This window comes from Eschrichtius robustus, chromosome 3 (assembly GCF_028021215.1).
Source record: "Eschrichtius robustus isolate mEscRob2 chromosome 3, mEscRob2.pri, whole genome shotgun sequence".
NCBI lineage: Eukaryota > Metazoa > Chordata > Mammalia > Artiodactyla > Eschrichtiidae > Eschrichtius > Eschrichtius robustus.
Window position 1 is genome coordinate 118274630 of NC_090826.1, and position 16316 is coordinate 118290945.

The 16316-nt window shown below is 42.8% G+C and overlaps 1 protein-coding gene and 3 non-coding genes across 4 annotated transcripts; 2 read left to right on the forward strand and 2 right to left on the reverse strand.

Moving 5' to 3' along the window:
• Positions 1-76: 76 nt before the first annotated feature.
• TRNAG-GCC (transfer RNA glycine (anticodon GCC)) lies at positions 77-147 on the reverse strand. Its single transcript has one exon. It is a non-coding gene; the product is annotated as a tRNA-Gly (tRNA).
• Positions 148-718: 571 nt separating this feature from the next.
• On the forward strand, positions 719-3051 carry HSPA6 (heat shock protein family A (Hsp70) member 6). Its single transcript, XM_068538334.1, is given in 2 exon segments — positions 719-1221; positions 1224-3051. Coding segments are annotated over 2 exon segments (1938 nt in total). The 5' UTR covers positions 719-870; the 3' UTR covers positions 2811-3051.
• A 3669-nt stretch (positions 3052-6720) lies between these two features.
• TRNAL-CAG (transfer RNA leucine (anticodon CAG)) lies at positions 6721-6803 on the reverse strand. Its single transcript has one exon. It is a non-coding gene; the product is annotated as a tRNA-Leu (tRNA).
• A 681-nt stretch (positions 6804-7484) lies between these two features.
• TRNAG-UCC (transfer RNA glycine (anticodon UCC)) lies at positions 7485-7556 on the forward strand. The gene has a single exon. It is a non-coding gene; the product is annotated as a tRNA-Gly (tRNA).
• Positions 7557-16316: the final 8760 nt, after the last annotated feature.

Below are 16316 nucleotides of genomic sequence, written 5' to 3' on the forward strand. Positions count from 1 at the left end.
AATATAACATTTTAAATCAACTGTACTCCAATAAGAATTTTTTTAAATTAGAATAGCCTGGAAGAAAATAGCACAGTGCATTGGCCGGGAATCGAACCCGAGCCTCCCGCGTGGCAGGCGAGAATTCTACCACTGAGCCGCCAATGCCCGTACCGTTAACGAATTCTAGAGCGCCATCTCTTAAAGGCATCTCTGGCCCTAGTTTCATTCCAGAACAAAAATCGGGCCACCCCTCTTAGCCACAATTTCGAAAACACTGCCTTTAGGTTTCAAAACAACAACAACAACAACAACATAATAATTAAGACTTAAGAAAAAAACCTACTATTTAAACCCCTGCCTCGAGGCCATGGCTCTATTCGCATGGTGACATGCTTTCGGCTTTTCTCGAGCCGCTGGACTCTGAACAGCCCTCTTCAACCACCCAGAGGAAAAACTGTTTTCTTGAGAAGTTTTTGCTTTACCTGAATTCTGCCCCAACCGCTCGCCCTTAGAACAAGCCGGGAGAAGCTGGAACTTTCTCTGCAGCTCTGAGTCAGACGCAGCTGGGGCCGCCCCTCCTTGCACGGCCCTTCCCCCGTAGTCAGCCCGGCGCCTCCTGGGCTGAGTCAGCCTGAGCGCGGGGCCGGGCGGCTCTGGGCTCGCCGCGAAAGCGCTGGAAGGTTGGCGTCGGCGGGGGCGGGGGGGACGGCGGGTCTCCTGCAACTGGATAAAAAGCTCGTGGAAGCGGAGCCGAGCAGATCCGAGCTGGGCAGGCAGGAGAGTCGCACCGCTGAGCGCACCTCCACGGCTGAGCCGCTCGAAGTTCCGCAGACTCCTGCATTTGAATCGGTCTCACACTTGTCCCCAGAAGCGCGAGAAGCCACAGCCATGTCCGCTGCAAGGGAAGTGGCCATAGGCATCGACCTGGGCACCACATACTCATGCGTGGGCATGTTCCAGCAAGGCCGGGTGGAGATCCTCGCCAACGACCAGGGCAACCGCACCAGCCCCAGCTACATGGCCTTCACCGACACCGAGCGTCGGGTGGGCGATGCGGCCAAGAACCAGGCGGATCTGAACCCACACAACACCATGTTCCACGCCAAGTGACTGATCGGGCGCAAGTTCGCAGACCCCACTGCGCAGTCGGACATGAAGCACTGGCCCTTCCAGGTGGTGAGCGAGGGCGGCAAGCCCAAGGTGCGCGTGTCCTACCGCGGGGAAGACAAGGCGTTCTACACCCAGAGGAGATCTCGTCCATGGTGCTGAGCAAGATGGAGACAGCGGAGGCGTACCTGGGCCAGCCCCTGAGGCACGCTGTAATCACGGTGCCCGCCTACTTCAACGACTCCCAGCGTCAGGCCACCAAGGACGCGGGTGCCATCGCGGGGCTCAACATGCTGAGGATCATCAACGAGCCCACGGCGGCTGCCATGGCCTATGGCCTGGACCGGCGGGGCGCCGGAGAGCGCAACACGCTCATTTTCGACTTGGGTGGGGGCACCTTCCACTTGTCGGCCCTCACTATCGACGCCGGTGTCTTTGAGGTGAAGGCCACGGCTGGAGACACTCATCTGGGTGGAGAGGACTTCGACAACCGGCTGGCGAACCACTTCGTGGAGGAGTTCCGGCGGAAGCACTGGAAGGACTTGAGCAGGAACAAGCGGGCCCTGCGCAGGCTCTGCACAGCCTATGAGCGCTCCAAGCGCACCCTGTCCTCCAGCACCCAGGCCGCTCTGGAGATCGATTCCCTGTTTGAGGGCGTAGACTTCTACACTTCCATCACTCGAGCCCGCTTTGAAGAACTGTGCTCGGACCTCTTCTGCAGCACCCTGGAGCCGGTGGAGAAGGCCCTAAGGGGTGCCAAGCTGGACAAGGCCCAGATCCATGACATTGTCCTAGTGGGTGCCTCTACCCGCATCCCCAAGGTACAAAAATTCCTGCAGGACCTCTTCAATGGCAGGGAGCTGAACAAGAGCATCAACCCGGATGAGGCTGTGGCTTATGGGGTTGCTGTGCAGGCAGCAGTGTTGATGGGGGACAAGTGTGAGAAGGTGCAGGATCTCCTGCTGCTGGATGTGGCTCCCCTGTCCCTGGGGCTGGAGACAGCTGGTGGGGTGATGACTACGCTGATCCAGAGGAATGCCACCATCCCGACCAAGCGGACCCAGACTTTCACTACCTATTCAGACAACCAGCCTGGGGTCCTGATCCAGGTGTATGAGGGTGAGAGGCCCATGACTAGGGACAAAAACCGGCTGGGATGCTTTGAGCTCAGTGGCATCCCTCCTGCCCCACGTGGAGTCCCCCAGATCGAGGTAACTTTTGACATGGATGCCGGTGGCATCCTGAGTGTGACAGCCACTGACAGGAGCACAGGCAACGCTAACAAGATCACCATCACCGATGACAAGGGCCAGCTGAGCAAGGAGGAAGTGGAGAAGACGGTGTGCGAGGCTGAACAGGACAAGGATGTTCAGGATGAGGATGAGGCCCAGAGGGACAGGGTGGCTGCCAAAAACTCTCTGGAGGCCTGTGTCTTCCATGTGAAGAGCTCTTTGCAAGAGGAGAGACTTAGAGACAAGATTCCTGAAGAGGACAGGCGCAAAGTACAAGACAAGTGTCAGGAAGTCCTTGCTTGGCTGGAGCACAGCCAGTTGGCAGAGAAAGAGGAATCTGAGCATCAGAAGAGGGAGCTGGAGCATGTCTGTCGCCCCATCTTCTCCAGGCGCTACGGGGGGCCTGGTGTCCCTGGCGGTAGCAGTTGTGGAGCTCAAGCCCGACAGGGAGCCCCCAGTACTGGCCCTGTCATTGAGGAAGTCGATTAAATGGCCCCTCCTGGCAAGGCAGCTGTGACTGGAAGGGCTGGGCTTGTGGACTTTCTAGACTGTCTACTATGATCCTGCCTATCTTGAGGGGTGGGAGTGGAGGAGAATCTTGCCCCCAAACAGGGAGTTTTTTTGGTCCGTATGTTTTATAACTGAGGTATTTGCCAGTTGACTTTTAAAAAATCTTCTCCTACTTCAAACAAGCAGAAGTAATCATTATGAACATTTGTGTGGCACTTTATCACTGCTTTTATCTACATTTAATGTATTTTGTTACTTGCATGTATGGATTTTGTTATGTGAAATAAGAGAGCTAAATAAACTTTTAAAGTTTCTTCTTAGTTTTCATTCTATCCAATTAAGTAGATGAAGGGGCAGGGCTATCAGAAGCAGAAAATGTTGGGGTGGGTGCTGAAGGAGGGATGGGAAGAAAATTCATGAGGCTGTGTGCATGATTTCTATAAGGGAAAACAAGATAAGAGGAAGAGTTTGAGGCAGGCACATTGAGACAGTATTGAAATGAGGTCAGACAGGAGAGAATTGTGACACTGTGTTAAAAGAGGGAGGGAGGTGGAGCTGGAAAAGCAGAGAATGAAGAGAAACTTAAGCCCTAGCAAGACCCTAAAATAAAAATTCTGTATTAGGAGCCCAGTTTAGTTTGTCAGTCTGTGTGTCCTAACACACTGCCAAAGAGTTTATATGCTAATTATCTGCCTCTAATAATGTGACCTTATTCATTGTTCATTAGAGAGCAGACCCCAAGTCTTGGACTCTGGGGAATATGTTAGACTAAGAGGGTAAGTCTAGTGGTGTAATTAAAGTTATTATTATCTTATCTATGTGAGAGAAATAGCATGGCCCCATCTGCTTTCTGCTGATGAGCCCTAGGATGATGATGATGATGACAATGGCAATTGTGTAGCAAAATGGCTATATTGGAACCAGAAGGCTTAGGTTTTCAGTGCTGTTACGTTATCTACTCTGCAAGTTAAATTCTCTGAGCTTCAGTTTTCCCTTCTATATAATGGGGATGATGATGAAATAGTACCTCAGAATTGTTATAAGGGTACAATTAACTAAATATGAGAGGAGTGAAGAAGAATGTTAGGCATATAGTATATGAGCAACAAATATTAGCTATCACTAATTATTATTAATTGATTGTCAACTATGTACCAGGTACTTGATTATACAATGTAATCATCACAGCAACATCACAGTGTATTATCTCTTTTGAAGGTGAGGATCTGGAGGTTAAAAGACATTAAACGATTACTCAAGGTCCATAGCTATTAAGTCGGGGAAGGGGGGTGGTGGGGAGAGTTGGAATTAAGAACACTGTCCTGCCTGATTCTAGAGCCCGTACATTGTCACCTCACAAACAGGCCATAACTCCACGTATTACCAGATCTTCACCCAGCTGTTGTGAAATTGTACGTATTATTCCTTTAGAACACAGTTGGATGCTGAGCCCTGAGAGAAAAAGTGTATTTTATTGTATATTTACATTATCCATTAAGTGAATATGTGTTTTTTATAGCAAGTGACTGAACCTGGGAAATATCCTAAGGCTCAACTCTATTGCCAGTTAAATGACATATAAGAGAAGGATAAATCTGTGTAAGTTGCTTCCCAATCAGCCCAATCCACACTGTACCTCTCCTGTGTGCAAAGAGAGATTTATTTTTATCTCAGAAAAGAAGGCGGCCTTGGTTAGAGCAATGCTACGTTATATTTAGCTAAGGGTGATTTCTTGCAGGTGGAGAGGAGGTTGCAGTCACAACCCATTTGTCTCCTGGTTGTCATTTCACATTTTTAACTGCTTTTTCGTGCTCCTGGCCTAAGTCCTATGCCAGCTGGCTTCACATTGAAGCAACCTGCAAAAAAGAGATGATGTCGCATACACATTCTGTATTATACTTTCCCTCTCCTGAATTTCCTTCCAGCTTCCCACATTGACCACCCCAAACTGTTTGTAACTTCTCAAGCAGAATGATGGCACCTACAGGGTTTAGACAGTTTCCTAGCATTTCAACAATCTCTCTCTCTCTCGTTAAAAACACACACAGTATATAAGAAGGAGAATTTCATTGTGCTTAGTTGTCAAAACACCTCAGATCTTCTCATTTGGATGGTATCTATTTTTCTACAGAGGCATTTAAACAAACTAACCATTTCATCTACTTTTAAATGACTGCTGATGTTTTAGATTCTTTGGGGATTGTTTCCTGTTAATAGGCATCTAAATGTCATTGTATTGTGTGTGTATATATATATATAGTCTTCGATTACTGTAATCACAACTATGCGTGATTACAATAAAAATATTAGAAAAAATTAAATATTTGTTCCCCAAAATATTAGAACAAATTAAATCAAAATATATGCCCATTATTAAAAAATCAAATCTTGCTACAATCCTTCTAATGAAAAACCAGCAGTCTTGGGAATTCCCTGGTAGTCCAGTTGTTAGGATTCTGCGCTTTCACTGCCATGGCCGGGGTTCAATCCTTGGTAAGGGAACCAAGATCCCACAAGCCTCATGGGGTGGGCAAACAACAACAAGAACAAAAAAACCCCAGCAGTTTCTTGCCCCACTCCTAAGTTCTACTCCTAACAGGCAACCACTTTCAAGTTTTTGTTTTTTTTTTAAGGCCTTTTTATTTTGCAATAATTTTAGACCAACAGAGAGTTGTAAAGATACTACAGAAAGTCACTGTATATACTTCATCCAGCTTACCCTAATGTTAAGGGGATTTCATATTTTTCCACTAATGTTCTTTTACTGTTTCAGAAGCCAATCCGGGTTAACTCGTTGCATTTAGTTATCATGTCTTCCCTACAATCTGCAACAGTTTCTTAATCTTCCGATGTTTTTCAAGACCTTCACATTTTGAAGAGTACTGGTTAGGTATATTTGGTAGACTGTCCCTCAGTCTACCAAATTTGGGTTTGTCAGTTTTCTCATGATTACAGTGGGGTTTTGGGGAAGTATACCACAGGGTGAAGTGCCTGTCAGGAGGTATGTGATATCAATGTGACTTATAAATGTGGGAATCTTATAAAATGTAGATTCAGTAGGTCTGAGGTACAGCCTGAGATCTGTATTTCTAATAAGCTGCTAGGTCATCTCAATCCTCACAACAATTCTTTCTCCATTTTACTACAAGCAAACTAAGGCTCAGAAAAGTCAAATACATTTCCCAAGGTCGCAGCCTAGTAAATAACAAAGAATGTAGTTTGTCTGGCGAGCTTTCATTAACCAACCTAAGGATCCTTCCATCCTCATGCTTATGGACCTCACACATTCAGCCTCTTCGGACTGACAGCTCTTCCCTCTTCCGGAAAGCACAACAAGATTTTTCTATAAATCAGCTCCTCCCAAATTAGAGAGTGGCTTGTTTGCGGTCTTCAAGAAAAAGTTCTTGAAACAACTCCATGAGTTTACCTTTGCTCTCTAGTACTTTCCCCCGTTTGGTGTGTTGATTTCCTTCCCGGGTCTTTGAGGACCCAGCAAACATACTGAATTAGCATTGGTGGTGGCAGCTGGCCCGGCAAGATGGTGGGGAATCCGAGTCTCACCAAAGTTTGACACTGCAGTCTGAGCACGAAAAGACTCAGGTCAGTTATAGCAAGTTTAGGGATCTGGGTTGAGGGCTTTTCCTTGTTCAGGGGAGTCTTTTGTATCTACATGCAGTAAATAGGCATTGAGAAACCGGAGTCTAAAGGAAAGAAAAAAATTTTTTGTAGTTAGGGATAGATCTAAATAGATTCAGTTTCATAGTAAAAGGGAAGCACAATCTTCATATGTAGATAGGCAGCATTGAAAGGTGTTTATTAATCAATACTCCTTTCTCCACGAATTCAATCCTACTTGTATGTTGGAAAAAAGTGAGTAAAACGCACACATTGTCAGAAGTGGGATTCGAACCCACGCCTCCAGGGGAGACTGCGACCTGAACGCAGCGCCTTAGACCGCTCGGCCATCCTGACAGCTGGAAATCTAGTATTCTTATTCCCTTCTAAGATTGTCAAACAGCGCGGTAGCATGATGTTAAATTATATCAATACTGTTTGCTGTTTATTTAAATAAACTTAGAACTCTCCCTGGACTTCTTCGCAAAACAGGAAAAATAAAACTGCCTCCGACTCCTATCTCTTACTTCTTCATCATCCTAAACTGTAAAGATCCATTTCCCCAGTGTCCCTTCGAGCGCTCCTCTCGCTCCTTCTCTCGGGGGACCGAGCCACACCAGGGTGGACCCCCTTGCTGGCCGGTCTCCCTCGAACCCTCCGCCCCAAATCGCCGGTACCGAACCCAGCACCCGGTGTATCCAGTGCTGGGGCGCGCCAAGCGGCGGAGCTGGGAGCGCGGACGACAGAAGGCGGCGGGGGAGAAAATTTCCCGGGCCGAGCGAGGCGTTCGTTGGCTTTCCCTCCGGGCTCCGCGTGTTCCAGCCCTCCGGCTCCGGGCGCCGGGTGGTCTCTGCGTTCCCGGCGCCGCGTCGTTAGTTGGTAGGGCCGACTAAGAGGAGTAAGGACGGGGTCCATTCTCACCGAGAAAAGGCTTTGTGTGCTTTGGGATCTCGGATATAAAGCAATACCAAAAGCCATCTGTGACGTCATGGCCAGTAGTATACTTATATATGTAATTCAGAAAAATTCCGAGCGGCGGCGTTGGTGGTATAGTGGTGAGCATAGCTGCCTTCCAAGCAGTTGACCCGGGTTCGATTCCCGGCCAACGCAGTCGGTGTTCTTTTCACACTCAGCAAGTTCCTGAAAAGAGCGAGAAGTAAGGCGTGCAATATATTTTTAAAGCCTGAGCGAAACTGGGAACTGAAAATTAGAACGGCAGCCAAACCTCCCTTTCTCCCCTGATCTCCTTATATACCCTGGGGGCCTCATTCTCTGACCAGCCATATTTTGGAGGGATTAGATTCTAAAGGCTTTCTTTCCTCTCTTACCTTCCCTCCTGCCTTCCTTTTTAAACTGCCAACTCGTGAGAAATCTTTGGTATCTTCTGGATTCTGCGATGTCTTGTCTGAAACTCAGCCTCGGAAAGGGGCCATGGATTTATATCGGCGAGACTCATACGGTAGCTACAAGCTATTGGGCACTTGAAACTGGCGGGTGCGTCTGAGGAACTACATTTTATTTTTGTTCCCCAATCTCCCAATTCATCACACCACCCCGCCCCGCCCCACCCCACCCCCCGCCGCTTTCCCCCCTTGGTGTCCATACGTTTGTGCTCTACATCTGTGTCTCAATTTCTGTCCTGCAAACCGGTTCATCTGTACCGCTTTTCTAGGTTCCACATATATGCGTTAATATACGATATTTGTTTTTCTCTTTCTGACTTACTTCACTCTGTATGAGTCTCTAGATCCATCCACGTCTCTACAAATGACCCAATTTCGTTCCTTTTTATGGCTGAGTAATATTCCATTGTATATATGTACCACCTCTTCTTTATCCATTCGTCTGTCAATGGGCATTTAGGTTGCTTCCATGACCTGGCTATTGTAAAGAGTGCTGCAATGAACATTGGGGTGCATGTGTCTTTTTGAATTATGGTTTTCTCTGGGTATATGCCCAGTAGTGGGATTGCTGGATCATATGGTAATTCTATTTTTAGTTTTTTAAGGAACCTCCATACTGTTCTCCATAGTGGCTGTATCAATTTACATTCCCACCAACAGTGCAAGAGGGTTCCCTGTCCTCCACACCCTCTCCAGCATTTGTTGCTTGTAGATTTCCTGATGATGCCCATTCTAACTGGTGTGAGGTGATACCTCATTGTAGTTTTGATTTGCATTTCTCTAATAATTAGTGATGTTGAGCAGATTTTCATGTGCTTCTTGGCCATCTGTATATCTTCTTTGGAGAAATGTCTATTTAGGTCTTCTGCCCATTTTTGGATTGGGTTGTTTGTTTCTTTAATATTGAGCTGCATGAGCTGTTTATATATTTTGTAGATTAGTCCTTTGTCCATTGATTCGTTTGCAAATATTTTCTCCCATTTTGAGGGTTGTCTTTACGTCTTGTTTATGGTTTCCTTTGCTGTGCAAAAGCTTTGAAGTTTCATTAGGTCCCATTTGTTTATTTTCGTTTTTATTTCCATTACTCTAGGAGGTGGATCAAAAAAGATCTTGCGGGCTTCCCAGGTGGGGCAGTGGTTGAGAATCTGCCTGCTAATGCAGGGGACACGGGTTCGAGCCCTGGTCTGGGAAGATCCCACATGCCGCGGAGAAACTGGGCCCATGAGCCACAACTACTGAGCCTGCGCGTCTGGAGCCTGTGCTCCGCAACAAGAGAGGCCGCGATAGTGAGAGGCCCGCGCACTGCGATGAAGAGGGGCCCCCGCTTGCCGCAACTAGAGAAAGCCCTCGCACAGAAACGAAGACCCAACACAGCCAAAAATAAATAAATAAATAAATTTTAAAAAAAGATCTTGCTGTGATTTATGTCAAAGAGTGTTCTTCCTATGTTTTCCTCTAAGAGTTTTATAGTGTCCAGTCTTACATTTAGGTCTCTAATCCATTTTGAGTTTATTTTTGTGTATGGTGTTAGGGAGTGTTCTAATTTCATTCTTTTACATGTACCTGTCCAGTTTTCCCAGCACCACTTATTGAAGAGACTGTCTTTTCTCCATTGTACATCCTTGCCTCCTTTGTCATAGATTAGTTGACCATAAGTGCATGGGTTTATCTCTGGGCTTTCTATCTTGTTCCATTGATCTATGTTTCTGTTTTTGTGCCAGTACCATATTGTCTTGATTACTGTAGCTTTGTAGTATAATCTGAAGTCAGGGAGTCTGATTCCTCCAGCTCCGTTTTATTCCCTCAAGACTGCTTTGGCTATTCGGGGTCTTCTATGTCTCCATACAAATTTTAAGATTTTTTGTTCTAGTTCCGTAAAAAATGCCATCGGTAATTTGATAGGGATTGCATTGAATCTGTAGATTGCTTTGGGTAGTATAGTCATTTTCACAATGTTGATTCTTCCAATCCAAGAACATGGTATGTCTCTCCATCTGTTGGTATCATCTTTAATTTCTTTCATCAGTGTCTTATAGTTTTCTGCATACAGGTGTTTTGTCTCCCTAGGTAGGTTTATTCCTAGGTATTTTATTCTTTTTGTTGCAATGGTAAATGGGAGTGTTTCCTTAATTTCTCATTCAGATTTTTCATCATATGTGTATAGGAATGCAAGAGATTTCTGTGCATTAATTTTGTATCCTGCAACTTTACCAGATTCATTGATTAGCTCTAGTAGTTTTCTGGTGGCATCTTTCAGATTCTCTATGGATAGTATCATGTCATCTGCAAACAGTGACAGTTTTACTTCTTCCTTTCCAATTTGTATTCCTTTTATTTCTTTTTCTTCTCTGCTTGCTGTGGCTAGGACTTCCAAAACTATGTGGAATAATAGTGGTCAGAGTGGACATCCTTGTCTTGTTCCTGATCTTAGAGGAAATGCTTTCAGTTTTTCACCATTGAGAATGATGTTTGCTGTGGGTTTGTCGTATATGGCCTTTATTATGTTGAGGTCGGTTCCCTCTATGCCCACTTTCTGGAGAGTTTTTATCATAAATGGGTGTTGAATTTCGTCAAAAGCTTTTTCTGCATCTATTGAGGTGGTCATATGGTTTTTATTCTTCAATTTGTTAATATGGTGTATCACATTGATTGATTTGCGTATATTGAAGAATCCTTGCATCCCTGGGATAAATCCCACTTGATCATGGTGTGTGATCCTTTTAATGTGTTGTTGGATTCTGTTTGCTAGTATTTTGTTGAGGATCTTTGCACCTATATTCATCAGTGATATTGGTCTGTAATTTTCTTTTTTTGTAGTATCTTTGTCTGGTTTTGGTATCAGGGTGATGGTGACCTCGTAGAATGAGTTTGGGAGTGTTCCTTCCTCTGCAATTTTTTGGAAGAGTTTGAGAAGGATGGGTGTTAGCTCTTCTCTAAATGTTTGATAGAATTCACCTGTGAAGCCATCTGGGCCTGGACTTTTGTTTGTTGGAAGATTTTTAATCACAGTTTCAATTTCATTACTTGTGATTGGTCTGTTCATATTTTCTATTTCTTCCTGGTTCAGTCTTGGGAGGTTATACCTTTCTAAGAATTTGTCCATTTCTTCCAGGTTGTCCATTTTATTGGCATAGAGTTGCTTGTAGTAGTCTCTTAGGATGCTTTGTATTTCTGTGGTGTCTGTTGTAACTTCTCCTTTTTCATTTCTAATTTTATTGATTTGAGTCCTCTCCTTCTTTTTCTTGATGAGTCTGGCTAATGGTTTATCAATTTTGTTTATCTTCTCAAAGAACCAGCTTTTAGTTTTATTGATCTTTGCTATTGTTTTCTTTGTTTCATTTATTTCTGCTCTGATCTTTATGATTTCTTTCCTTATGCTAACTTTGGATTTTGCTTGTTCTTCTTTCCCTAGTTCCTTTAGGTGTAATGTTAGATTGTTTATTTGAGAGTTTTCTTGCTTCTTTAGGTAGGCTTGTATAGCTATAACTTCCCTCTTAGAGCTGCTTTTGCTGCATCCCATAGGTTTTGGATCGTCGTGAGTTCATTGTCATTTGTGTCTAGGTTTTTTTTTGATTTCCTCTTTGATTTCTTCAGTGATCGCTTGGTTATTTAGTAATGTACTGTTTAGCCTCCATGTGTTTGTGTTTTTTCCTTTTTTTCCCCTGTAATTGATTTCTAATCTCATAGCATTGTGGTCAGAAAAGATGCTTGATATGATTTGAGTTTTCTTAAATTTACTGAGGCTTGATTTGTGACCCAAGATGTGATCTATCCTGGAGAATGTTCCATGCACACTTGAGAAGAAAGTGTAATCTGCTGTTTTTGGATGGAATGTCCTATAAATATCAATTAAATCTATCTGGTCTATTGTGTCATTTAAAGCTTGTGTTTCCTTATTAATTTTCTGTTTGGATGATCTGTCCATTGGTGTAAGTGAGGTGTTAAAGTCCCCCACTATTACTGTGTCACAGTTGATTTCCTCTTTTGTAGCTGTTAGCAGTTGCCTTATGTATTGAGGTGCTCCTATGTTGGGTGCATATATATTTATAATTGTTATAGCTTCTTCTTGGATTGATCCCTGGATCATTATGTAGTGTCCTTCCTTGTCTCTTGTAACATTCTTTATTTTAAAGTCTATTTTACCTGATATGAGTATTGCTACTCCAGCTTTCTTCTGATTTCCATTTGCATGGAATATCTTTTTCCATCCCCTCACTTTCAGTCTGTATGTGTCCCTAGGTCTGAAGTGGGTCTCTTGTAGACAGCATATATATGGATCTTGTTTTTGTATCCATTCAGCAAGCCTGTGTCTTTTGGTTGGAGCATTTAATCCATTCACATTTAAGGTAATCATCGATATGTATGTTCCTATGACCATTTTCTTAATCGTTTCGGGTTTGTTTTTGTAGGTCCTTTTCTTCTCTTGTGTTTCCCACTTAGAGAAGTTCCTTTAGCATTTGTTGTAGAGCTGGTTTGGTGGTGCTGAATTCTCTTAGCTTTTGCTTGTCTGTAAAGCTTTTGATTTCTCCATCGAATCTGAATGAGATCCTTGCTGGGTAGAGTAATCTTGGTTGTAGGTTTATCCCTTTCATCACTTTTAGTATATCATGCCACTCCCTTCTGGCTTAGTGTTTCTGCTGAGAAATCAGCTGTTAACCTTATGGGAGTTCCCTTGTATGTTATTTGTCGTTTTTCCCTTGCTGCATTCAATAATTTTTCTTTAATTTTTGACAGTTTGATTATGATGTGTCTCGGCGTGTTTCTCCTTGGGTTTATCCTGTATGGGACTCTCTGTGCTTCCTGGACTTGGGTGGCTATTTCCTTTCCCATGTTAGGGAAGTTTTCGACTATAATCTCTTCAAATATTTTCTCGGGTCCTTTCTCTCTCTCTCTTCTACTTCTGGGACCCCTATAATGTGAATATTGGTGCGTTTATGTTGTCCCAGAGGTCTCTTAGGCTGTCTTCATTTCTTTTCATTCTTTTTTCTTTGTTCTGTTCCATGGCAGTGAATTTCACCATTCTGTCTTCCAGGTCACTTATCCGTTCTTCTGCCTCAGTTATTCTGCTATTGATTCCTTCTAGTGTAGTTTTCATTTCAATTATTGTATTGTTCATCTCTGTTTGCTTGTTCTTTAATTCTTCTAGGTCTTTGTTAAACATTTCTTGCATCTTCTCGATCTTTGCCTCCATTCTTTTTTCCGAGGTCCTGGATCATCTTCACTATCATTATTCTGAATTCTTTTTCTGGAAGGTTGCCTATCTCCACTTCATTTAGTTGTTTTTCTGGGGTTTAATCTTGTTCCTTCATCTGGTACATAGCCCTCTGCCTTTTCATCTTGTCTATCTTTCTATGAATGTGGTTTTTGTTCCACAGGCTGCAGGATTGTAGTTTTTCTTGCTTCTGCAGTCTGCCCTGTGGTGGATGAGGCTATCTAAGAGGCTTGTGCAAGTTTCCTGATAGGAGGGACTGGTGGTGAGTAGAGCTGGCTGTTGCGGAACTGCATTTTTAAGTCTATTTAATTGAAATCAACACATTAATTAATTGACATTAATTAATTAATTGAAATAAATCAACGTAAAAATGTAAACAGATACTCAATCCAGCTATTGCAGAACGTTTAAGTATGTTAGGAAGAGCTTTGGTATGTGAATCCACTTTTTCAACTGCAAGTGTCATGAAATCTAAATATTAATCAAGCTTTTCCAATGAAAATTTAACGTCTGAGTAGAAATGTGCTGTCTGTAAGTGTAAAATACTTACCGGTTTGAAAACTAAGAACAACAACAACAACAACAACAAAATCTAATTAATATTTGTGTATTAGTTACATGTTGAAATAATATTTCGGAATATTGGGTTAAGTCAGATATATATTTTAAATTATCACCTGTTTCTTCTTACTTTTTACTGTGGGTATTAGAAATTTTAAACTACCTGTGGAGCTCCCATTATGTTTCAGTTGCAACGTGACAGTCTAGATACAGTAAAATAACAACTTGACCAGCAACCAACGGTCTTTCAAGGAATAAATTGCTATGGCAGTTTAGAAGTAACTTCCTAATCAATGATTTTAAACCCTCTACTGTTGTTTTCCTCATTGGCATACTGGTGAGTGGCCTGGCCTGGCCTGGCCTCTCAGGTAGGAGATCGGCGTTCGATTCCCAGATGGGGAGAGATAAAAGAACTTTTTTGTTCTCTCTCACTGCCGAGACAAAAACTAATCTTAAACAACTTTGGGTTCTCTCCAAGAGAACGTCTCTTGCATGCGAATTTCCTGGATGGTGGGCAAGAGTACTAGTAGGTATGGTTGTTTTGACCCTGGTTCTGTGTTAAATGCATTGGATGATTAATCCTGCAATCACGTTTCCACCTGATCTGCTGTTGAATGGGCCTACCACTGAGTGTATCTTTTCCCATCCCCATTATTTCCTGCTGCCTTCTGGAAGAGCATCCCAGGATTCAGGCTCTGCCTTAAGCCCTGTATTCCAGATTCCCACCTTTCCTTCTTATCTTCTCCTTCTCCTTCTTATCGACGATTCTCTAGGCGCTCCTTTTTTCTTCCTCTTGTGTATATTGCTATTCAGTAGGGGCCAGGCTAAATTCTCAAGCCCACACTCTTTCTACTGCCATACTACACGAAAGTATGCAACTTTATGAAACAACCTCCCCTACAAGGGGTGATGAGGAATAAACAAAGATTTTATGTCTAAACCAGATACAGAGAAATGAGACACTGGTCTGACAATCAGAAGACCTGTTTTTTTTGTTTGCTTGTTTGTTTATCACTAACGAATGGTTTGCTTTTTTGCACGCCATTTAACTTCTCTGGGCTGCGGTTTCTTCATCTGTAAAGTGGAGGAGCCAAAGTACAGTTTTTGAGACGCTTTGCAGCCCTAGAGTCCTTCGAAGTAGTGCCTTGCGCTAGCACCTGGTACATAGTATATGCTCATTTTTTTAAAAGATAATATTTTTTCCTGAATATAAGGGTAATATATAGTCCTTATAGAAAATATGGAGAATAAGCAAATCACTAAGAAATAAAATGCACCCATATTTCCATCATCCAGGAAATCCTTATTAATATTTTGCTGTATGTTTATCTCTTTGGCATTTTTAAAATGCAAGGTTGGAATCATATGGTACATACTGTTTTTTTAAGCTACTTGGGTGTTTACTTAAACATGTGAATATTTCTATATTTATTAAATATTAGTCTAAAACATTAGTTTAATGACTTCATTGTGTTATACTATATGGCTGCACCGTAATTTTTTTAATCTCCTATTTTTGAACATTTATGTCTTTTCCAGTGTTTTTTCCCTCTCTAATGGGGCAGTTCTTGAAATCTCTGCTCAGTAGTCTTTTAGCCTTCCAGCTATTATTTTCACCCTGGCCTCCCTCAAATCAGTACATATCAGGTTCAAGGGTGAGTCAAAGATATGACAGGTGATTCATTTGCAGATTTGCTTTTCCTTAATGATGCTCCCTCCTTTCTGAAATTTACTCCTTTAATTTCCAGCCAGTTTGGCAGCTCTAAGCTCTACCTTGATGTATGAGGTATAAGACTGGTTTTCAGCATGAGTTTATATGCCTGAGGGTTTGACTGGTGAGTGCCCTCAGAATGAAGATATTACACATTGTCGTTACTTCTTCCAAGGCTTGAATCCTCTTTATTTTCTATCTAATTTAATTGCTCTTCAGTGCCTTCAAACAGATTTTTTTTTTTTAATATTTTGTCCAGAATTTATCACTGTTATCTGTGGAGTGGTTAGTCCTATGAAAACTATTCTTCCATTATGGAAACTGGAATTGCTTTTAAATTTTATTCGTAATGTTTGAAGTTCAGAAGTCTCTAATTTCATGTAGTCAAATATTTTTCCTCATAGTTTCTTTCTTAACTTTTTATATACATAGAAAAGTCTTTCCCACCCCCATATCAGGTCAGTTTTTAACCTTTATTTTCTTATAGTAATTTTTTTCATTTTTACTTTTTGGCATTATCTCTTTAATTCTTTTTGAAATTATTTTGAGATATAACATAAGGTAAGTCCATACCTCTACCCATCCCTCCACCTGATGGTTCTCTGTTCAATTTATCCGATAGCCCACCCCCCAATCACTGATTTGAAATCAGTGATTTGACATCGTTGATGACTACTAACCCATCCATCCTCCTCAAACAAAGCAAAACTAAAACTCTGGGACATCCTTGACTCCAGCCCCAGCTTGGATCCATGAAACAGTGGTGAAACTAGAAGATATCGAGCTTCCTTTTGGATATTGTAGCTGATTGTGAGTCAAAGGCTTACACTCTTTTACTCTGCTGTCCTTTGTGTCATTTTCTGCACATGCTTTTTGATATTCTACTATGTGAGTGATGTCCCACTCTGATTTCCAAAACAGTTTGACAGCAGACCCACCTTGGATCATGAGATGTTAATCATGAATCCAGGAGTTTGCAAGCT